The sequence below is a fragment of the Protomyctophum parallelum genome, assembly GCF_964188405.1.
Source record: "Protomyctophum parallelum genome assembly, chromosome: 18".
In the NCBI taxonomy this organism is placed as follows: domain Eukaryota; kingdom Metazoa; phylum Chordata; class Actinopteri; order Myctophiformes; family Myctophidae; genus Protomyctophum; species Protomyctophum parallelum.
Window position 1 is genome coordinate 38,493,262 of NC_139716.1, and position 24,718 is coordinate 38,517,979.

At 43.8% G+C, this 24,718-nt stretch overlaps 1 protein-coding gene across 12 annotated transcripts in view; it reads right to left on the reverse strand.

Moving 5' to 3' along the window:
• mark2b (MAP/microtubule affinity-regulating kinase 2b) overlaps nt 1–24,718 on the reverse strand; it is a 94,756-nt gene that overhangs the window by 53,575 nt on the left and 16,463 nt on the right. For all 12 annotated transcript variants that reach the window (XM_083788968.1, XM_083788961.1, XM_083788966.1 and 9 more), the window contains exon 2: nt 5,983–6,147. In XM_083788968.1, coding sequence (XP_083645094.1) covers nt 5,983–6,147 — 165 coding nt within the window. The remainder of the gene's footprint in view (nt 1–5,982; nt 6,148–24,718) is intronic.

A 24,718-nucleotide genomic window follows, 5' to 3' on the forward strand; every position in this document is an offset into this window, starting at 1 on the left:
GAGCCCTGGGGTACGGTCAATGAAATGTACAGGTTAAAGGACAACTTTAGTTTTTTTCAACCAAGGTTCATGTTTTAGTTTGTTATTAGATAAAGTAAAAGGTGAGTGTTAATCTTTTTGCATTTGCTGCTTTCTTTCGTTTTAGGGAATTTAGCTGTTAGCTGTGGCGGGGGCATTCGAGCATGGGCAGTGATGTAACTAGGTTTCCAATGTAATGAGTCCCAGGATGCAGGGATGGTCTTGTAGATGAGTCCCAGGGACATTTGATGAGTCCCACTTCAGCGACGTTGTCGGTCACATTTTGTCATTTTTACAAATTGCAGCATTAAACTATCATTTCATTTTTGATTGTTATAATGTGGTTATATTCGTGTAGAAATGTATGAAAGAAGTGAATACAATTCCAAATCTGAAAACTTTAATATTTGCAAAGATGTTTGCAACAACAGTGCAAAGTATGCAAACAGAACAACACAACAGTGCAACGTATGCAGAACAGTAAATAATATAATGGCACCAAAATAATGTAAAATATATAAATAATAATAATAATGTGGTGCAATCAGTGAGCTAAAGTATGGTGCATTTAATGCACTGCAGCACAGCTCATTTAAAGTGACTCATTGTCTGTTTGTTACAGTGCATTTGGAACAAGAAAAAGTCTCTGTAGCACTTGTTCTAGGTGTACTTCATTGTGTACAGCTTCCTATCCTTGGCCTTTTTCTTTGGAAATTTATTTGGTGCCATTTTAATGTGTGGTGGCACAACACACACGCAACAGAAACAACAATACCGGCGTGTCACTGTTATTGTGAATCGGGTCTGCTTGTCACGCTAAAACATGTTCCCCTAAATATTTCGGTCGGAGGCAGCGCGGTTTAGTTGAGAGTTGCGACATCTCCGTTCACTGCTTATTCGTGGGGCTGCAACGGGCTGCAAGCGTCACTGATCACTCAATTGTCGTCACTCTCTCTCTCTAAACGGCTCTAGTCTACTCTAGAGGCTGCACTCGGAGCGCTCCGCTCCCCGGTCAGAGCTCGCCTGAGCAACATGGCGGCGCGTTGTGTTGACAATGTAGTTACAAATTAGTGCTTCTACAACGATTTCTACATGGATTTTATTTTTTATAACATAGGATGAGGTCGGATGTGGGCATACAAAATGATCGTTTCCGTAGATTATTGTTTTACCGCATTTTTTCCCCCCGCGATTTCTTTTCAGTGGGAGTACAGTAGTGCATCCCATGGACGCACAGGTTGATGGTCTATTGCGTCCCAAAACTATAAACTGCGTTTTTGGACGCAAAACGCACCCTAGTTACATCACTGCATGGGTCTAAATATGTATTTTTTAACACAATTTGATGGTGATTTATTTTTTTATGGTTTACTATAGTCCTAATAAACGCCAGGAAATTACATCTGGCCACAAAAGATCACAGGATCTATTGAATGTGACAAACTGACATATTGAGCCTATACACACAGTAAAAGCCTTCCCCTAGTAGGCTACCTTCACATTCAGTAGATCCTGTGATCTTCTGTGGCCAGATGTAATTTCCTGACGTTTATTCGGACTATAGTAAACCATAAAAAAAGAAATCACCATAAAATTGTGTTAAAAAATACATATTTAATCCCTAAAACAAAAGAAAGCAGCAAAAAATGTACACTCATCTTTTAGTTTCTCTAATAACAACCTAAAACATGAACCTTGGTTGAAAAAAACTAAAGTTGTCCTTTAAGTGGATACTGGGACAGTCTGCCAAGCTCACTGGAGTTATTTCAGCTACTCTCTTCACACTCACCAACAGCACAACCTTCCAATAACAAACCCCCCTCCCTGAGAACTAGAGATATAAATCACCAGCTTCATCACGTAGCATAGGGGTTTTCAACAGGGGGCCATCAGGGATACTACTGGGGGGCCTTCAAATCTTTGCGTGATGGAGTTTTTTTTTTTGTGTAGTTAGTGTGTAAATATTGAGTGTTTAACCCATTCTGACCGGGCACCCATTTTGGTGTCGGCATCATGTTATGCTTTAGCTATTGAAAAATAGCAGATCTACAAGCTCATATCGCGCCACCGAGTGGCGCGATACGAGCTTGTAGGTCTGCTATTTTTTGAAAAATCAAAAAACGACTGACATTTTTTTAGAATCTGATCTCAGGTCAGAATGGGTTCATCAGACCAGTGTGTGTCCCAGCGGAAACCTCGTATGAATCTGATCTCAGGTCAGAATGGGATAATTCATATAGCCCAGGATGGAATGGAACCTAATGAATTCTCTCCTAAAGAAAAGGTCAGCGTCGTGTCCCCGAGAACAGCACGTACGTCTCCGTGGTGACGTCTCGGAAATGTCAGAGGATTTTATTTTCTCCTTTATGGCTCAGCTCTATATTAAAGCCCACGTAAATGTATGCACAATGGATGCATGCCTTAACCCATTCTGAACGGGCACCCATTTTGGTGTTGGCATCATATTATGCTTTAGCTATTGAAAAATAGCAGATCTACAAGCTCATAGCGCGCCACCGAGTGGCGCGCTACGAGCTTGTAGGTCTGCTATTTTTGAAAAATCGAAGAACGACTGACATTTTTTTAATCTGATCTCAGGTCAGAATGGGTTAATAATGAAACTGTCAGGATGTAATAGACATTTTTTTCATCTGATCTCAGGTCAGAATGGGTTAATTGCAGAGGCTTACTAGTCAAGTGGAGGCATTTCACATGCCTGGTGCAGACTAGTGGTTCTCTGACATTTTCATGACAACGAACAATTGATACGGATTTGGCCACAGAACCCCATGAGAGAAGATGCGTCGACATTCGTCGAAGGGTCTTCAAAAACAGCCTATCGTATTAAGGAGCTTGTATAAAATAGGGCTTAACCCATTCTGACCGGGCACCCATTTTGGTGTCGGCATCATGTTATGCTTTAGCTATTGAAAAATAGCAGATCTACAAGCTCATATCGCGCCACCGAGTGGCGCGATACGAGCTTGTAGGTCTGCTATTTTTGAAAAATCGAAGACACTTTTAGAATCTGATCTCAGTTCAGAATGGGTTAATAATGAAACTGTCAGGATGTAATAGACATTTTTAGAATCTGATCTCAGGTCAGAATGGGTTAAGGGGCCTCAAAAGCCCCCAGAGGTCCCCAGAGACCCCCTCCTTCTACTGTCGTTCATGACGCTGCTGTAATGACGGTGGTGCCTCGTGGCGCTGCCAGCAACTCACTTCACAGCACAGTCACAGCCACAATTCACAACGGGCTGTGGGATTTCCAGGCCCTCGCGTCGCTCACAGATAAAAGGAAGATGAATTCGTGTCCACACTCCACTGCGTCGTTTTGGTTTTTGGGGAACTAGAGTCGACACTGAGAATAAACACTTTCTATTTTCACTCTGCCTTCTCCTTGGATCCTGCCCCCGCACGGTCTCTGGTTAAACACAAGCCTGCAGCCTCTTTTAACAAACAACAGAAAACCAATACGATGGGATACGAGTTCCACTGCTGTTAAAGACACATGGGGAGAATTCCACATTAGAAAGTGTATATGTGTGTGTGTGTGTGTGTGGGGGGGGCCGGGGGGGGGGGGGGGGGGGGGGGCTGCAACTACAGTATCAATTATTTTCTTAGCAATTATTCTAACCATGAATTTTTGAGGGGCACTGGCTCCCTCCTATGCCCAGCTTTCCGGGTTTGTGTAAACACCAACATTGTCTTAACTCAACAATGGAATGCCATTGACAATGAATGGCCAGCTTTGAGTGTTCGTGTACACTAGGCATGTGAATCTCGTCTCATCTCACGATTCGATACGCATCTCGGTGCACTGCCAGCGATACATGGAATCTCCTGGCGATACGATGCGATACGATACGATTCACCCCTCTACCGATACGATGCGATTTGATGGCGATTCAATTCTGGACATTGCGGTACGATACGATTCACCCCTCTACCGATACGATGCGATTTGATGGCGATTCAATTCGGATTTATATTAAAGCTCTCTTAATTTCCCAAAATATGTAAAAATGCATTACATTTAAATTCAAAGGAATTTATTGTTTTACTGTAGGTTAGTAGTATAGCTCTGCATCTCAAACAACCCAACTTATAGAATTCTGTAAGTAAACAAAGGGTCTGCTCTCTGCTGGTTATTGTGGAATTGTTAGATTACTAATAATCATAGGCTATAGTATAATTATTATATCTCAAAGGTCAATTTGAGGTTTTGAGTATAGAGGGTTCAAGAGATTAAAATGGAATAGCCTATCGTTCATCAATTAATGTTACCAACATATAAATAGAAAAGAAACAAATAAACAAAACAAAAATTACAGGTCACACTTGTAGTGCTGTCAAACAAGTCTATGTCTAGTTTAATCTGCAACAGTGTTATAATATAATTGCCTATGTATAGTGGGGGTCCCTACTTGATCTCTCACTCTCAGCTAAGTGGTCCTTGGCTTGACCTGAAAAACATTGAAGACCCTGGCCTGCATGTATTATTAACGTTATAAATACATAGCAGATGTACAAGCTCACAACGCGTCTCATCCACGCCCCGCTGTGAGCTTGTGGATCTGCAATTTTAGGCGTGCGACACCGTCTTGCTGCAGAATATAAATAAGGCTTCTATCCCAGAGAACAGCAGGGGAAAGCTGGACAGTGGAAAGTTGTAAACGACTTTAAACGCAAGCAGTACACCCTCCTGTGGCGTTGTTGTTGTTGTACACGTGTGTGCAGACTGCAGAAGCTTTCTTTAAATACAAATTGATGATGATCGCGAGATTCGTGACGCAGATTTGCGTCGGATAATCAGCAAGCACAGCTGTAGAGTGTGGATCATTACCAGCAGTCCAGCACGCAGCGCTACAGTGAAAAGTCAACTGATCGACGGACAAAGCTACTCGGACAGCTATTTTATAAAGCTAAAGACTAAAGGTGGTGCTTCTTGTTTAATGCGTGGGGCTCACTTCTGTTAGTCGCGGGTGCTCTTTATAGTCTGAGTCTGTTTGTTGTCTCAACGTGTCTACTCTGACTGCACCGTCGTACGGTAGCTTCTGTTCACTGACTGTGGGCGCGTTCGGAAATACCACACCGGAGCACACTCTCCTATTAGTTTGCATTGCACAGTGGGCTCAGTGCGCTATTTCCGAACTCGCCCTGTGTGTGCGCTGCGAGAGACCTTTTTTTTTTCTTCCTTTTCTGATGGTACGTTGAATGCGCCTCGGAAACACAGGATAGGGTGAAATTTACCATGAAAGAAAACGGTGCAACCACGGATTTTACCGATGCAAGTACTCCGCGAATGCATCGAGATTTCACCCGTCAATTTTACCGATACACAGTGAATGAACCGATTCACTCGCATTGCGCACGTCATAATCGATGTATCGATACGTATCGATTATTTTCCACATGCCTAGTGTACACACAACACAGACACTGTATAGACGCAAACATTGAAGATGACGGTGAGGACACAAATTGTGATTGGCCAGAATGAGATGATGTATGATGATAAGAGTGCCCCTCACTTCACACGGGTGTGATTTTTTATAAATCAACAATTCAATTAACCACTTGAGTGTTAAGTGATGTCATGTCTCACTTGAAACTTCCTTCCTGGACTACATGTTGTCTCAGTAAGACAGCCCCTCTCCACAAGGTGGGGCGAGTGCAACAAAGCATTATGGTCTTTGTAGTAATCCAGGAGTGAGACCAGTGTCCATGACATCAGACACTTTGAAATACTAAAATATCTAGTGTTTATTGTCTCACAAACATCATTAAAATAAGATCTGGTTGCAAAGTGGCCCTTTAACCCATTTTGGGCGGGAACCCCTTTTGGTGTTAGCATTATGTTATGCAAAATAGCAGATCTACAAGTTAAACTTCCTGTCCCACACACACCGATATTGTGTGACATTTTGCCTATAATGACAACCTCACACAACGTTGACCTACCTCTTTGCCGGTGAGGACGTGCCGCGCCAGTTTGACCTTGGCGAAGTTGCCCTTGCCGATGGTCTTCAGTAACCGGTAGTTACCGATGTGGGGCTGGTCGTCCGCCGTCGTAGCGACCGAGTTACGACAGCGCACAGGCATGCTGGGTCGGCTGGACTTGGTGTCCTGAGGAGCAACAAAGGGGAAGGGGTCAACGTCAACGTTATGCACCAATATGATGCCATGCCGAGACATAAATAAATACAATCATCGTCAGCAAGCACCACACACACACACACACACACACACACACACACACACACCAATCAACATACAAACAATACACAAAGGAAACATCAGGCGAAAATGGGCGCACATTTGGACGGAAATAGCCAAAATAGATCTACATGCTCGCAACGCATTGACACACGTTTTGAGCTTATGAAACCACCATTTTCGTCAAACAGATTCAGTGTAAAGGGGAAAAAAGGAGTGGGTCAAGGAGACCTTAGTCAATGAAGTGTAGTGGTTCAGAAACACTGAAGACAGTAGGGACTAATTAGTTCTTAAATCTATTGGTCCTGTTACTGTATCTTTGCAGATGCTATATACAACAACCAGACAGAAGCCACCTGAATAAGATGCTCTCTAGGTAAGGTAGTGTCAACAAAGAGATCTGAGCTTCCCATAATACGAGTAGATGCACTGATGGGCACAAACACAAACTATATTTGAGTGGTGCAACCAGAACCACTCCTATAGACAACTATGCGAGTCCCTGGCTGTGTCTGAGCACGAAAATAGCGTTTGGTTGTTTTTCACAACCAAGTGGCACTGTTGTCTCTCACACACTCACACTCACACAGGGTGTTACAGTACAGTGCAGTAGAGAGACCCCCATACGGTAACTGTCATTTCTCAACCATTTCGTACGCGGGCTTGCCAGAACCGGGCCGGCCCCCTGGGCACGTTCCTGGGGGGTCTGACCACCACACGGAGGTCAGAGACACTGTCATTTCTCAACCGTTTCGGACGTGGGGTGGCTCGCCAGAACCGGGCCGGCACCCTGGCCGCGTTACTGTGGGTCTGGAACTTCCGGGGACCCCCCCCCCCCGGGGACCCCCACATGGAGTTGCACCAATCACTTCACATGGTGTGTTTTTAGTTCAAAAGGTGCAAAAGGCTAATCCCTGAAGCCCAATTGCGCTGATATAGATCATCTTTTAATAAGTCACTTCTGAAAACACATCTGTTCAGGAAAGCCTTCCCCTGGCCCTAGATCACCTCATTTGCCATAATTGTGTCTGTGCATGTTTGTGGATGTGGGCACATGTCTGTACTTAACCCATTCTGACCTGAGATCAGATTCATACGAGGTTTCCACTGGACACACACTGGTCTGATTAAACCCATTGTGACCTGAGATCAGATTTTAAAAAGCTCGTAGCGCGCCACTCGGTGGCGCGCTATATATAGATCTGCTATTTTTCAACACCAAAATGGGTGCCCGTTCAGAATGGGTTAAACTGTGTTTATTGCTTGTTAGAACTTGTATTAACCATTAGGCTTACAGTAGGTTTCATTTTACTTTATATACATTTTAAATTTAAATTATTATGTATTATTACCATTAAGATGCCTGAGTGACTGCTGGGCGAGCGCTGGCGCTTTTGCATGGGGGGGGGTTAGATCAATTCTGTACTGGCCATATATATTGGCCTTAATTTTCGGGCCTGAGAACTGTAGTTCTGCCGGGCTGCACTAATAACTTTACTGTAGTTCTGCCGGGGCTGCACTAATAACTTTACTGTAGTTCTGCCGGGCTGCACTAATAACTTTACTGTAGTTCTGCCGGGCTGCACTAATAACTTTACTGTAGTTCTGCCGGGCTGCACTAATAACTTTACTGTAGTTCTGCTGGGCTGCACTAATAACTTTACTGTAGTTCTGCCGGGCTGCACTAATAACTTTACTGTAGTTCTGCCGGGATGCACTAATAACTTTACTGTAGTTCTGCCGGGCTGCACTAATAACTTTACTGTAGTTCTGCCGGGCTGCACTAATAACTTTACTGTAGTTCTGCCGGGCTGCACTAATAACTTTACTGTAGTTCTGCCGGGCTGCACTAATAACTTTACTGTAGTTCTGCCGGGCTGCACTAATAACTTTACTGTAGTTCTGCCGGGCTGCACTAATAACTTTACTGTAGTTCTGCCAGGCTGCACTAATAACTTTACTGTAGTTCTGCCAGGCTGCACTAATAACTTTACTGTAGTTCTGCCGGGCCGCACTAATAACTTTACTGTAGTTCTGCCGGGCTGCACTAATAACTTTACTGTAGTTCTGCCAGGCTGCACTAATAACTTTACTGTAGTTCTGCCGGGCTGCACTAATAACTTTACTGTAGTTCTGCCAGGCTGCACTAATAACTTTACTGTAGTTCTGCCGGGCTGCACTAATAACTTTACTGTAGTTCTGCCGGGCTGCACTAATAACTTTACTGTAGTTCTGCCGGGCTGCACTAATAACTTTGGGGCAAATGGACAGCTAGAAGTCAAAAGGGAGACATCAAAGAGGAAGGATGGATGGGGAAGGATCAACATATGGAATGTCAGAACAGGTCAGCTCCATATATGGAGATCTAAGAGTTTTGAGGTCAGATGTAGAGTTGCTGGCCAATATTGATGACATCGGGGATCTCCATATGTGGGCATTCCCAAGGTCTCAATAAGACCTTAACCCATTCTGACCTGAGATCAGATTCATACGAGGTTTCCACATGGACACACACTGGTCTGATTAACCCATTCTGACCTGAGATCAGATTCTAGAAATGTCAGTCGCTCTTCGATTTTTCAAAAATAGCAGACCTACAAGCTCGTATCGCGCCACTCGGTGGCGCGATATGAGCTTGTAGATCTGCTATTTTTCAATAGCTAAAGCATAACATGATGCTGACACCAAAATGGGTGCCCGTTCAGAATGGGTTAACCCATTTTGGGGCGGGAACCCCTTTTGGTGTTAGCATCATGTTATGCTTTAGCTATTGAAAAATAGCAGATCTACAAGCTCGTAGCGCGCCACTCGGTGGCGCGCTATGAGCTTGTAGATCTGCTATTCTTCAATAGATAAAGCATAACATGATGCTAACACCAAAATGGGTGCCCGTTCAGAATGGGTTAAACTGTGTTTATTGCTTGTTAGAACTTGTATTAATTATTAATTAGGCTTACAGTAGGTTTCATTTTACTTTATATATATTTTAAATTTAAATTATTATGTATTATTACCATTAAGATGCCTGAGTGACTGCTGGGCGAGCGCTGGCGCTTTGGCATGGGGGGGGTTAGATCAATTCTGTACTGGCCATATATATTGGCCTTAATTTTCGGGCCTGAGAACTGTAGTTCTGCCGGGCTGCACTAATAACTTTACTGTAGTTCTGCCGGGCTGCACTAATAACTTTACTGTAGTTCTGCCGGGCTGCACTAATAACTTTACTGTAGTTCTGCCGGGCTGCACTAATAACTTTACTGTAGTTCTGCCGGGCTGCACTAATAACTTTACTGTAGTTCTGCTGGGCTGCACTAATAACTTTACTGTAGTTCTGCCGGGCTGCACTAATAACTTTACTGTAGTTCTGCTGGGCTGCACTAATAACTTTACTGTAGTTCTGCCGGGCTGCACTAATAACTTTACTGTAGTTCTGCCGGGCTGCACTAATAACTTTACTGTAGTTCTGCCGGGCTGCACTAATAACTTTACTGTAGTTCTGCCGGGCTGCACTAATAACTTTACTGTAGTTCTGCCGGGCTGCACTAATAACTTTACTGTAGTTCTGCCGGGATGCACTAATAACTTTACTGTAGTTCTGCCGGGCTGCACTAATAACTTTACTGTAGTTCTGCCGGGCTGCACTAATAACTTTACTGTAGTTCTGCCAGGCTGCACTAATAACTTTACTGTAGTTCTGCCGGGCTGCACTAATAACTTTACTGTAGTTCTGCCGGGCTGCACTAATAACTTTACTGTAGTTCTGCCGGGCTGCACTAATAACTTTACTGTAGTTCTGCCGGGCTGCACTAATAACTTTACTGTAGTTCTGCCGGGCTGCACTAATAACTTTACTGTAGTTCTGCCGGGCTGCACTAATAACTTTACTGTAGTTCTGCCGGGCTGCACTAATAACTTTACTGTAGTTCTGCCGGGCTGCACTAATAACTTTACTGTAGTTCTGCCGGGCTGCACTAATAACTTTGGGGCAAATGGACAGCTATAAGTCAAAAGGGGAGACATCAAAGAGGAAGGATGGATGGGGAAGGATCAACATATGGAATGTCAGAACAGGTCAGCTCCATATATGGAGATCTAAGAGTTTTGAGGTCAGATGTAGAGTTGATGACATCGGGGATCTCCATATATGGGCATTCCCAAGGTCTCAATAAGACCTTAACCCATTTTGGGGGCGGGAACCCCTTTTGGTGTTAGCATCATGTTATGCTTTAGCTATTGAAAAATAGCAGATCTACAAGCTCATAGCGCGCCACCAAGTGGCGCGCTACGAGCTTGTAGGTCTGCCATTTTTTTAAGAATCGTGAAAAGTGACATGAAAGTGTTTGAGAACGACTGACATCGAAAAAACAGCTTTAAAAAGAAAAAAACAGTCAGGATTTAGAAGACATTTTGTAGAATCGTCGCCAGGTCTAAATGGGTTAATTAGGTGGTAAGTGGCACAAAATGCCTGAGAGAGACAAAGGGAGATAGTTCCTGACAAAGTTACGCTAGGTAAAAAAAGATAATGACCAACTTCCTCAAACGCACACAGCATGTTCCTGGTGACATGCAGACAGAGTCCATAGCACCGACGCAGGGAAGAACCAGTGTGGTCGCAGAACAGGCATATAACTAAATGACGGAGCGGTTGCCGGTTGCGCAAAGACCCGCCCGGCAGCACTGTTTAATGCAATTTATTTATGCGTGTTATAAGTATTTTTTGTTGAGTATCCATATCATAAACAAGCAGCATGCTAGCAAACAATTCTCTAGTTCTTTATTTCAATCATTTTATTATTATTATTTTCACAATTATATAGAATAGATCATCTTCTTCTTAAATACACTAGTTTGAAACTCTATACCGTCCAATGCATACATCTGTCGTGCAAATTATCAAAACATTATAATAAAGTAGCCGGCGTATCTGTGTATCAGATTGTGAAAATATAATAATAATAATGAAATGATTGAAAGAAAGAACTAGTGAATTGTCTGCGCGTGCAGCTTGCTTATTTTATTGATATACATACTTGTTGACTTTTAAAACTTTGTCATGGGTAATTCAACAAAAAATACTTAACCCATTCTGACCGGGCACCCATTTTGGTGTCAGCATCATGTTAATGCTTTAGCTATTGAAAAATAGCAGATCTACAAGCTCATATCGCGCCACCGAGTGGCGCGATACGAGCTTGTAGGTCTGCTATTTTTGAAAAATCGAAGAACGACTGACATTTTTTTAGAATCTGATCTCAGGTCAGAATGGGTTCATCAGACCAGTGTGTGTCCGGCGGAAACCTCGTATGAATCTGATCTCAGGTCAGAATGGGTTAAACTACTTAACTTTGTACATGCACAAATTTGGGCATGTACAAATTCCTGGTCTCAACTGCGCATGTTTCTTTCCGTCCATGGAGCACCATGGAGCAACATGGCGGCGCCCTTATGGTCTTCGCGTCCTGTCCTCTTTAGACAGTCCTTGGTCTCAACTGCGCATGTTTCTTTCCGTCCATGGAGCAACATGGCGTCCACCTCTTTAGACAGTCCTTGCCCGAAAGTAGGACGAGTTATCCCATTTTGGGCGGGAACCCCTTTTGGTGTTAGCATTATGCTATGCTTTAGCTATTGAAAAATAGCGTAGATCTACAAGCTCATACGAGGCTTGTAGGTCTGCTATTTTTGAAAAATCGAAGAACGACTGACATGGAAACATAGCTTTTTCAGAAAACTGTCAGGATGTAGAAGACCTTTTTAGAATCTGGTCTCATGTCAGAATGGGTTATTATATGTGTGCATATAGCCCATTCACACAGTGAGCGACAGCCTTTTCTACCGCTGCATTTGTCCACCTATTTCAGACCCCAGAGCACTCCCGTTTGACCGTGCCCGTTGCAAAAAAAGTGACTTTTCACAACTTCCCCGTGCCACTTTTTCCTGGCTCTATATCCTGCAGCAGTGGTGAAGGTGCCAGTGCTCCTTACCATAACCAATGCTTTGAATGGTTTCACTGGTGTCGTGTTTCTAGTGGCGCGTCAGTGTACCCGCCGCGGGAGGCACACTTTGGTTAGACATAGCATTGGTTAGACATAGCATGTGGATTAAGGTTGGTGAGGAGTGCGTTATTGATCCCTCTGGATCAATAACGGTCTTATCCAATGTAAGCCAAAAAAAAAAATCAGCTGACACAAAATAAGCCAGGCAGAGGAGAAAGGTGATTCCTATCAGTGCAGTGGGACCGCTAGCAGGCGAACAGACACTTTTGCTAGTCGTCGGCTTGGCGTGACCCACAATGACCTGTACTCGAAAGCTTACAGTTACTCTACATCTTGTGTTCCTCTGTTGACATGAAACTTCTATAACACTAGACTAGAATGAGTCAACAGAGAGAGAGAGAGAGGGGAGGGGGGGGGGGGGGATCCCAATGCTGTCCCAATACTTACATAGCTGCCTGAATGTGTCTGACCTGGGTCTGAACCCAAACAGTGAGAGCAGCAGAGGACTGTATTGTGCCCCCAAGCACAGATTTATCCATGGTCGTCGCACGCCATGTGGAGCACCGACGGTAGCCCAATCTACAAGCTCCTACTTTCAAGTGCACCGCCAGTCGCCGCCATGTGTGTGAATGAGGGCCGATTCATACTCCTATTTTACCGCTGTTTCGGCGCTGTAGTGCCGAAACTTTCAGTAGCACCGAAGAGCCGACTTTAGGACGGTACCCACCATGCCCGAACCTCAAATGACGTCACATTGTAGGCTCTACATCGCCGAACAGACTTTTATTCGGCTCTAAAATAGGAGTATGAATCGGCCCTTAGGCTTCAGTCAATGCCAGCAGTATCACATCAAGTCATTCAACAACTACAGTAAAACGGTACTGCTAATGTGCTAATGCCACAGTATACGTTGCCTTGATGCCTCTCTCTCACTCATAAAACAAAACTGTGCTGGCCTGGAATGTTTTTGCATGGATAGCAACAGCGATAGGGTTTCAACTCTAGGCCTGGGTCACAGCAATTGTGTGTGTCTATGTGTGTGTCTATGTGTGCGTGTGCGTGTGCGTGTGTGTGTGTGTGTGTGTGTGTGTGTGTGTGTGTGTGTGTGTGTGTGTGTGTGTGTGTGATCTGAGCGGACAGGTGACAGGGCTCAGGGTCAGAAGAGGGGATGACTGGCTCCAGGGTGACGAGACGCAAACATAGTCTCACACTCCCTCACACACACACACAGTCTCTCACATGCATGCATGTATGCACACACACCTCTGCAGGAGATTTGACACCAAAGAGAGAGCCAGTGAATTTCAGTTAGTGCACAGTGTAAAAGACTTTCTCTCTCCGTTTCCTTCCTTCTTCTCTGTCGAGTTTGCGGAGACACTGCGACGTGTTGAGCAAGCACTCATGCTCCTTCTTCACCATCTGTTGGCTCATGGGAAACGACACGGCGAACCGTGATCTTCTGTCTTTGCTCCAGATGGTATAGGACGCGAGGTCTCCAGCCCATGGTGATACATGGTGGTATTTGGGCCAGATTTTGGGCAGGAACCCCTTGTGTTTTTACAAGCATTCTGTTATACTTTAGCTATTGGAAAATAGCAGACCTACAAGTTCATCGGTGGCGCGCTATGAACTTGTAGGTCTGCTATTTTTGAAAAATCTTAAAAATCCCTGACACACGGCCAGGGTCCATGACGACCAAATGTTGGTTGACTACCTCTTTTCACTGACAAAAAAAACAAATAAAAGCTAAGCTACGATGACTATAACTAAGACTAAATATGTTGACAATCATACATCAACGGATGAAAATGAGACTACAATTTTAGGGGAGGGACTAGTGGAGAAGAGATCCAGCAGAACAAAAAGACAAGTCAGTCGTTTGGTTGCGCTCAGGTGTTGTGCTCTGAAAATCTGTAGATCTGCTCTGAGATCTACAAGCTCACAAGGCGTAGGCTATTTTCAGCATGCAGCCAAGTGTAAAATCTGGCATTACGACGCCATAAAGGCCTGCCAAAATATATATTTTTGTCGACCAAATCAATTGTAGATTTAGTAGGCTAAAACAAGACTAACACTAAAACATATCTGAAGACTAAAATAGGACAAAGTAAATGAAAATGTATTCAAAAGACTGACTGACTAAATAAAAATGTGCTGTCAAAATCAACACTGCACACAGCTGCTTTGAGCTAGCCTAGTGAGTGTGGGCCCAACACTCACAAAAGCTTTCAGTCTTCAAAAAGGCTTGCAGTGACTCAATATTTTATTTGGTCTGTTGATTTGAGAGATTATTATGCCTTGTAATAAACAGCCGAGCGTATATTATTAATACAAAACTGATACAGACCTAGAGGATACAACAACAAAAAAACACAGACAATGATTATGCCATTATGGTATGGCTCCAGCATTTGCTAACCCTAATGAATGTAATCTTTGACATTACACTTGAAATTGCCAATATTGATTTGTTACATTTATTACAGTCTGTTGATTTAATTTAAGTGCATTTTACTACAAATGTGACGGTGACATTAGCACCTTCAGAGAAAGAGGGGTGTGTGTGTGTGTGTGTGAGAGTGTTACAACGTTTTGGCCACACATGGCCTTCATCATTACTGTATTGTGTATTTTATGTCAAGGGTCAACAGTGGCCATTTGTTACTTCAGCCCTTGGCCTTTGGGCAGAAGTCAAGCCATATGTCTCTATGTCTCAGACTCTATGCTTGAGATGCAGCCTGTCGCCATTTATCCTTCTATGTGTTGTTCAGATGCCATCAGTGTTCTTCTAGGTCAGTGGTTCCCAAACTTTTAATCCAAAAGAGAAATTAGATGTTTGCCGGCACCGGGAACCCAAACTATAGTGAAAACAGCACATCTACAAGCTCACAACGCGCCTGTGAGCTTGTAGATCAGCTCTTTTCACTAGTTGTGTCTTCTAATTCATGGAATTTCTTAGATTTTATTTCTTCATGAAATCATTGCATTTTGCTTTTAATTCATGAAAAGTCTTTTGGGAATGTTTTTTTTTTAAATGTTATGAAAAATGTAGGAAACAAAAAAAAGTACAGGGATCCATGACAATGTGTCTGCGACCAACAAATGGGTTCTAGGTACAGCAGACGGACCCCTTCAAAATAAAAGGTCCCTTCTTCTTCATGTCTTCCATCATTCTGAACGTCTATTTCCTATACTCCCATCTGTCCCTGGACTGTCACTAAATTACTACAGTTGTTGCTTGGCTCCACCTGTACAATGCCTCTGAATGAGCTGTAAAAGGGGCCGGCGCAAACACCCATGTCCCATTATAACAGACATGACAAACAGGCTTTGAGGAAGTCCCTGCTTTTTCGCAACCACAATTGCAACAACAGCACATTTAGTTGTAGTTACAGATAGAAACCTTACGGACCAGTAACCACTAGCAGAAAAAGTATAAGTAAAAAATATTTATATACAGTCCACACACACACACACACACACACACACACACACGAAATGCTAAAACTCTCGTCTCCTTCTGAATAGGCCAGTAACAAAACATAATTGTACTGCAAAGCATTTGTTTATTTCAATTTGTCAGTGAGCTTTTAGAACTGTATGGTAGGTTCAGTATGTCCTTATGTTCATCTCTCTTCTCCCTTCCTCTGCCCCCTTATCAGGACGTGCAACGTAGTACCTCCGTGGGTGTTGCATAAAGAGATGCACACGCTTATATTAAGCACTATAGTTTGCTCACGATTAATCGCATAGCAACTTGTTTGGACTTGTAGATCGGCTGTTTTTCTTATATTCGTATAGATTATAGGTTGTGGGCAACATTTAACCCATTCTGACCTGAGATCAGATTCATACGAGGTTTCCACTGGACACACACTGGTCTGATTAACCCATTCTGACCTGAGATCAGATTCTAAAAATGTCAGTCGTTCTTCGATTTTTCAAAAAATAGCAGACCTACAAGCTCGTATCGCGCCACTCGGTGGCGCGATATGAGCTTGTAGATCTGCTATTTTTCAATAGCTAAAGCATAACATGATGCCAACACCAAAATGGGTGCCCGTTCAGAATGGGTTAAAGGTCGGATCTATCAAACCATTATAATACACTTTGGGACTTCAGAACACTCGTTATAAATTATTTAATTATGCATAACAACTTATAACAAGGTTTGTGGAGTATTATAAGTGCTGGTCATAATAACCTTTAAGTGTTTTATGTATGAGCAGTGAGCACACACACACACACACACACACACACACACACACACACACACACACACACACACACACACACACACACACACACACACACACACACACACACACACACACCTTTCTCTGAAGGTGCCAAAGGTCCAACTATCCTAACCAAAACAATGTGCACGCATGTCGCACGTTCAATTACCGTAATTCATCCAACACTCGTGCATGATAAATCTTTACCATGTAGGACACCCAGCCACACAGCTCCCAGAGCCACAAATTACAATGTAGAAATATAAAGGCTATTTCACCAGTAGATAAAATAAATAATAAAAATAATAAATACTAGATAAATAATATTCCGCTTACATTTGATTTGGCCAAATTGTATGACATTAGTGAAAACATTTGGAGTCGGGAGGAGCCTGCGTTCAGTGACAGTTTAGCCTAGTTTTTTCCCCAGTCGATCAAGATAAAATAAGATATCCATCTTCTGATGTTTGCACCCAATTTGTGTTCAAGTTAACAGGAGGTAGGGAGAGTATGACAAAAAACCCAATGCCCTCGGTTTTGGGAATAAGAGGATGCACACACACGCCAGATGACTCTTAGTGGTTTGAAAAACTACAGGCCATGAGCTAAACCACTTCCTGGTTGTCTGTCTCTCTGCTATTCTTTTCATATCTGGTCAAGCTATGATTATCTCCACCAGGAGATCATGTTTTAGAATGAAGCACTAGTGCTGACCATCAAATGCCCAACCAGAAATAGTCCAGCCAGCTAGAGCTGGATAGTATTTATATAGCAAATTCTCCAAAATGAGAGACATATTTTAATGAATGATACAGAAATATTCTATATGTTTTTTTGTTTTGTTTTGTTTTTTCATTGTACATAGAACTGTCTAAAACAAAATCATACTGATCACTCTGGGGGCTTTCCATGATATGCAAAAGCCATGGAAGTACATTAAAGAATTATACAAACGTATTGAAAATTGGTCATTTGTATCATGATGATTATTTTACATCATACCCTAATGCCAGCTAAGGGTACACGACTGCTATACTTTGCAGCCAACTCGGCAGCAAGAAGCTAAGCTTTCCATGAGCTTAACACATCATAGCGTGCCATGACCTGTGCATAGAAGTCAAACAATAACCAACTGAGCTGGTGTACATGTCTAAAGATTAATTCTCAGTTTATTCCAGCATCCTGTTACAAGGCATGGCCATGATTTTATACATGTCAGCTATAGAGGCCCACACAAACAGGAAAATAACATTACTGATAGCATGATACCATATCTGTGGTAAAAAAAAGAAAAATTGTATTGCTCATGACTCCGACTATAACATCAATTTTGTTCATCCTAGGCACGTTTTGTCTCTATTCTTTGTCAATATTCTAATTGTAAAAATGCTTAATTTATGCTCCGTCAGACAACAGTGTCGCACAAAACACAAGCATTCAAGCTGGTAGATCCACTATTTGCGCCATGGTCCTACAACAAACGGGCTTAAAGCGGTTTAAAGCAAATCTTTGGTCTGAACTAGGCTTCATGAAGTGACTGCAATCCAATTTGGTCTTTGATTCAGAAAGCGGACACACGTTTCACTCACACGCCATTAGCGTCGGCATAAATACAACAACGTGGGCTAAACCAGTGGTTCCCAAAGTGGGGTCCGGGGACCCCCAGGGGTCCTTGAGTGAGTTCCAGGGGGTCCCCAGGGGGTTCCAGAGTGTACAAATGGAACCAAATGGAGCCGTTCCATTGGGTTCCATTTGTACACTGAGTTACAGGGCCACATGGAGTGTACGGAGTGTACAAATGGAACCAAATGGACCCGTTAGTGTTCATTTGTACACTCAATGGGGTCTGTAGACTAATTAATGTCAAACTGGGGGTCCTTGAAATTAAACGGGTTGAGAATCACTGCTAGAGTCATACAAATCTCTTATGGGGGTCCCTGGCATATCTCTTCAAATGGGGGTCCGCGGGCTAATTAGTGTCAATTTGGGGGTCCTTGACATGAAAAGGTTTGGGAACCATTGGGCTAAACATATGTTATAAATTGCCTTCATCTTGTGAGCTACACTGGAGGCAGTCAACTGGATACTGTGGATCAGGGGAGAGCAACTTTGACGATGGAGAGAACCACTATATTTCCACACTCACTCCAGAGGGCCACATTGCATATATACTGTCGTAACAAAAATAGCAGATCTACAACAAGCTCAAAGAGATTGTAGATCTGCTATTTTTGCTATATTTGAATTGAAATCCTGAATATTTTCTTTTCTATTTTTGAATTGGAATCCTGATATCATTTCAAATGCCTTTAATTATAGTTATGTTAACTTTAAGAAACTAAATACAAATGCATTGGACATAAAAAAGACGATAACATTTTAATACTAGTCATTAAGCTACTAATTGTGACTCAAGTAATAAAAACGGTTCATGTTTGCATGTTTGGAATTGTAACAGCTGAAAATAATATATCAATATTCTGATATTAACCTGACGGCCACATAAACACTTTCCCTCCCACTGACGAGTTACACGATGTCTCCCTTTCCCTCCCAAACACGAGTTATGTTTTCATTGTTTAATTAGCCGTTATCACTTAAGACTTAAATGGTTTCGCTCTGACACAGTAGGATACGTCACGCGTTCGGATCACGTGACCAGAAATAAATAAAGAAATCAGTGAGATCAGCTTCTCAGGGCGCAATGCAAAGTGTATGGCCCATAATGGCGGCACCCGTGACTCCCAGTTCCCCGCTGCTGCTGTCTCCAGACCGTGGAATATTTTTGGACACCATTACAAACGTTCACACCAATTCTCGGACGGATTTTCATGAAATGGAACGACGATCGCAGCCCGCGTGGTTCTTCAAAGGTTAGTAAAAAACAACGGCTGTCAAATTGGGATTGCGATTGATTGATCCCGCAGTCAAACTGTTAAGTGAAGGCGGGGGTCGCATGTGGCTCCAGTTGCCCATGTATGCTGTAGATAGTGAGTTCAAAGTGGGAGCTTCTTCTCAGCGCCTTCCTCCTCTCTTCCAGTTCTCTTCCTTCCCTCCTCTCTCACTCCACCTCTTTCTTGTCTATTTCTGTCTGATCCCCCCCTCTCTGGTTTTCAGCAGCTGCGAACCAATGCCACACACGTGCACACAGTTGCATGCAGTCGTGCACACATACATACACACGCGCGCGCGCACACACCTCCAGTGTTAATTATAGACGTGTCAGAGGACAATAAGTGACGTCATTGTTTAGTTCTCAGCTCACATTACTCTCTGATGCTGGCTTGTCTGACTCATGTAGATCAACTTAAACAGAGACACACGAGAGCGCACACAGACAGAGTGGAGTAAGACATCCACTCGTTTAGGGCATTTCTGTACTTTGCATCCCCTCCAAAAGCAAATATGGAAACGAGGAGCAGAGCTTGCATCTCATTCTCAGTCTCTCTGATACAGTAGTGGCTGGTCATCATATCATGGATATCAATATATTTACATAGATGAGTGTTTCGCCACCGAGTCAAGCATAAATCATTATCATTAATAATATATATATATATATATATATATATATATATATATATATATATTATATATATATATATATATATATATAATACTCTCTCGTATGCAATTTGAACAACATAATGAAGATTGGCTTTAACAGGTTGGCAGACCCCCTTCAGCTCATGAGGGCTGAAAAAGGTTCTGAACTCAACCTCCTGTTGGGGGTCTGAGGCATGGCTTATAATCTATCCTGGGAGGAAAAAAAACAATGCACACACCACAACCATTTTCAGAACTATCCACAGTCAGGGGGGTAAAAACAGTACAGTGTGAGTGCTCTCACTGCTCTGTCTCTGTAGTGTCATGTTCCAAAAATAACTGATCTACAAGCAAACAACGCTTCTCATCACGAGACATTGTTGTCTCCACCAGGCCGAAGGCATGTGGGGAGAGTATGTTTTGCACTCCGTCCGTCCGTTTGTGTGTCCGTCCGTCCGTCCGTGTGTGTGTCCGTGACAGGCTAATCTCGCCCACCGTTAACCCGGTCGATGCCAAATTTTGCACACACACTCCCTGGATGCCAACGATGAACCTCTGCCCCAAACTTTCCACAACGGCCTGTTATAGCGCCACCAAGAGGCCGCTTTGTGCAAAAACTTCACCGTTAACCCGGTCGATGCCAAATTTTGCACACACACTCCCTGGATGCCAACGATGAACCTCTGCCCCAAACTTTCCACAACGGCCTGTTATAGCGCCACCAAGAGGCCGCTTTGTGCAAAACAAGTTTTTGCACAGTACACCTACAGATTTTGTCCAAACATCACGCAAATTGGTACACAGTCTCTCTAGAGCCATTCAACGAAACGGGTCTTTCAGATTTATCACACTCCATCCTGATTGGTTAAGATTGGCTTCCAAAGTTCACAGGAGTGCTCAGTTTCAAACAAAATGCTGCAAATCATGAACACATCGCGTGATTTCCGTGAAATTGTGCACCCACATTCCCACTAGGCCGAGGACGAAATGCCACATGAACAATTTCAACTCAGCCTCAAGGTGGCGCTATAACTGGCCGAAAAGTGTTTTTACCTCTAACTGCACGGATCTGTGGATAACCTGGTGGAGACCTGTGCCCGGAAGGGCACTTTTTCTAGTTAACTTGTAAATCTGGCATGCCTGATGCCTCTGATCTTAAGACGGTTCCACGAGTCGACGACTCTCTATTTCCACGGAAAATGCGCCTTCTTTGACATGATTTTGTACATTTGCTTTATTTTTTAAATTTACTTATTTGATTGACACGTATCACATCCCACGAAAGGACACACACCCACATACTCATGTATACTATATAAGCAGCTCCACTGTTTGTTTTTATTTTATTTTTTATCTTGCATCCATTTTTGCTTCCCTTTCTTTTGGCATTTATTTCTCTTTGTTGTATTGCTTTATTATCCTCATCTAAACGAAGATTTAAAATAAAAGAATGGGACACTGTACAAGAATGCTACTCATACCATGCTGTGGCCAAATAAATATATATAAAAAGGTTATAAAACAAAATCTCCCCCCCCCCCCAAAGAAACAGTAAGGTAGGCAGGTGCTAATTAAAATTTGTATTGCTTTAGTGGCTCATTTGAACATGCAACTGAGAGTCACTGGGTGTCACACTGCACACACAATCGTGTATACAGACACAAAACCAGTCTCTCTCTCACGCACGCACACGCACACACACACACACACACACACACACACACACACACACACACACGCACACACACACACACACACACACAGAGCAGTGGTGTTAATCCAGGGCGTTGCTTGATCATGTTTTGACTCGCACCTCATTATGGCTGACCTTTTCTAATCTAGGTACTGGGAGAAAATCAGCCGTAGAACAGGAGGGAAGGAACTATTAAGAGATCGCCGCATGGAAGAAGAAAAGAAAGAAATTAACAAAATTATTAATTTACGAACAAAGCATGTGGATCTCGGGGTCCGAACTCTGCACAGAATGGCTTCAATCTGGATCTCTGACTTAACTTCTTCTTGTGGCCAGCAAGTTGTGACATATCGTCTACAATATGGCGTAGAATAGATGATGTCTATGACTGATGATCTATTCTACTGTGACAAAATGCACATTATATTATTATTATCTGCTTTTTCCAATGTGTGTTATTGTATACGTGTGATATGAATACATGCGAAACCCTGTGATATGTGCACTTCCAATTCATGTCGGAGGTAATGGGCCTGATTAGCATGACAGTGATTGCTGCCACACGCCACTTGACAAATAGAGGGTGTGGTGCAGGAAGTGAAAAACCTGGGTACTAGTGTGAACGGGTGTGAGGAGGAGATCTCAGAGGCGCCAGGGTCTGTGTTTAGTGTTGAAGTTAACGTAACTAACTACTAGCAACCTGCAGCCTAAACAAACAAACTGTCGAGCTCAGCCGAGCACGGAGTAAGCGGCCGTGTTGGGACGCTGGGGAGACTGCGTCATCGGAGCTGGGTCCATGCATGAACTGCCGGTCAACGAGGAGCATCGCGGGTGAGAGAAATCCGTGCTCTGTTGGATATCAATGGATTAACGTGCGCTTCTTATGGATCTGTGGAACTATACTGTGCGAGCGTACTGAGAGGAGGACGGTCGCGGGACCGTTCGTGATTCAGAGCGCCTGCCTCGCGTGACGAACTTGTTTTGTTTGTTGTTTACAACTGACGTTGGGACTTTGTTGGGTTGAAAGGGGATTGGGGAATTGAGTGTTGGTTTGTTTGTATGTTTATTATTTTGGTATAGGGACAGAAGCAAGTGTATTGTCTTACCTGATTGATTTATTTTGTTATTAAATATGTGAGTTTCATTGAGCTAAAAACCTGCCGATCCCGTCTTTTTCCGTTAGTTAATAGTTTTCCTTTCTAAACAAAAGGCCGATTGTTACAGGTGGTGGCCCATACGGGGATCGCAGGCGTAAGTTTAATTAGTGAAACCACCATTTGATGATTGTTGTTAAAAAGGTACAAAAGAACAATACACTGTAAAAAAACGGCTAAGACCATACAACTATTATACACTGTAATAAAAAAAAAAAGCTGTGAAAAAACAATGGAGCGATGTGAGGGCATTAACATTACAGTTGAGTTGGCCTTGATTAAGAGCAAGCTGCAAACCCTCGAAGATCTGGTGCAGTACAGACAGGGGCAGTTTGAAAAAGCAATGGAGAGTATTGCAAACAGGGAAGAGAGCCTAAGGGGGTACGTAGATCACAGAATGAGGGAGATGGAAACTCTCATCGACAGCTCTATTGAACAGTCACAGAAAAAGTGTTTCATGAGGGTAGATGAGAGATGGAACGGGAAGGTGTCGGAAATAAAAATGGCCGGTACCGATACTCAACCTAACCCTCACGGTCGGACCCTCAGCAGGCCTACTCCCTGTTGTCAGGCCTCCAATGGCCTACCCTCCAGCACCAAGAAGGCTGAATCGCAATGTAGGGACAAGGGGCCCAAGAACGTGCCAGGGAGAGGAGCTCGGGTCGCACCAACGTGTGTCAAACTGGTGCAGCATGTCAACGGGAAGTTGCCACCATCGAGAGTCGGTGGTGGTGCCACCCTAGGGCCGCGGGGCCAAGGTGACCCACCTGAGGTGGAATACCTGTCCCAGAAGTGGCCGGCAGAGGTAACTCTGCGTGGCCTAAACGAGGCTCAGCATGCAGATCCTAAGCTCGGATGTCTACTGGGAGGTCTAGTCCAGTCCGACCCACGAACCCGTCGCGGTGGGTATGAGGAGGTCCAGGGAATCCTATATCGGAGGCGGCCGACCAGAGACTCTGGCCGGAAGCTTCAGGTGGTGGTGCCAGAAAGCCTGATCCGCTGTTTCCTGGAACACTTCCACGACCGCCGGACGAGGGGTCATCCAGGTAGACTAAAGACTCTCCTTAGGATCCTCGAGGTGGCCTGGTGGTCGTCAGTCCGCAGAGACGTGTGGGAGTACGTTACGAGGTGCCACGTTTGTCAGCAGGGCAGGCCAGGTGACTGTAAGCCGTCCGTGATGTTACAGTCTACTCAGGGAGACCGGGCAGGGCGAGGTCTTGGGGTCGACCCGACGGGGCCGATCTTGAGAGGTGGGGAAGGAAGCGCCATGCTGCTGGTCACCATTGGCTACAACAACGAGTGGGCCATGGTCAAAAAAGTTGGACGAAGGTGGGGGAGGGGGGGTGTCTCCCAGGCCAGAGAAGCCAAATATGTTAGAGCCTGGCAGAGACGAGCGCAGTCCCAGCCAGACGCTTTGGTCGGGCCGAGAGCACATCCACTCTCCAACCCTTTTGAAGCATGCTCGTCAAAGCTAGTGCCCCCGAAGTGGTCAGGTTCAGCTAGATGACGAGACAGATTGGGCCTTTAGTTATACCTTTTGAATTGGAAGGAACCAGAAAGTAGAAATGTTTTAATGTGGTCAACCTCAACCCCTCCTTTGGGAGGACTTGGAGAATTAGCTTCCAGCTGGGGGGGGGGGGACTGTGACAAAATGCACATTATATTATTATTATCTGCTTTTTCCAATGTGTGTTATTGTATACGTGTGATATGAATACATGCGAAACCCTGTGATATGTGCACTTCCAATTCATGTCGGAGGTAATGGGCCTGATTAGCATGACAGTGATTGCTGCCACACGCCACTTGACAAATAGAGGGTGTGGTGCAGGAAGTGAAAAACCTGGGTACTAGTGT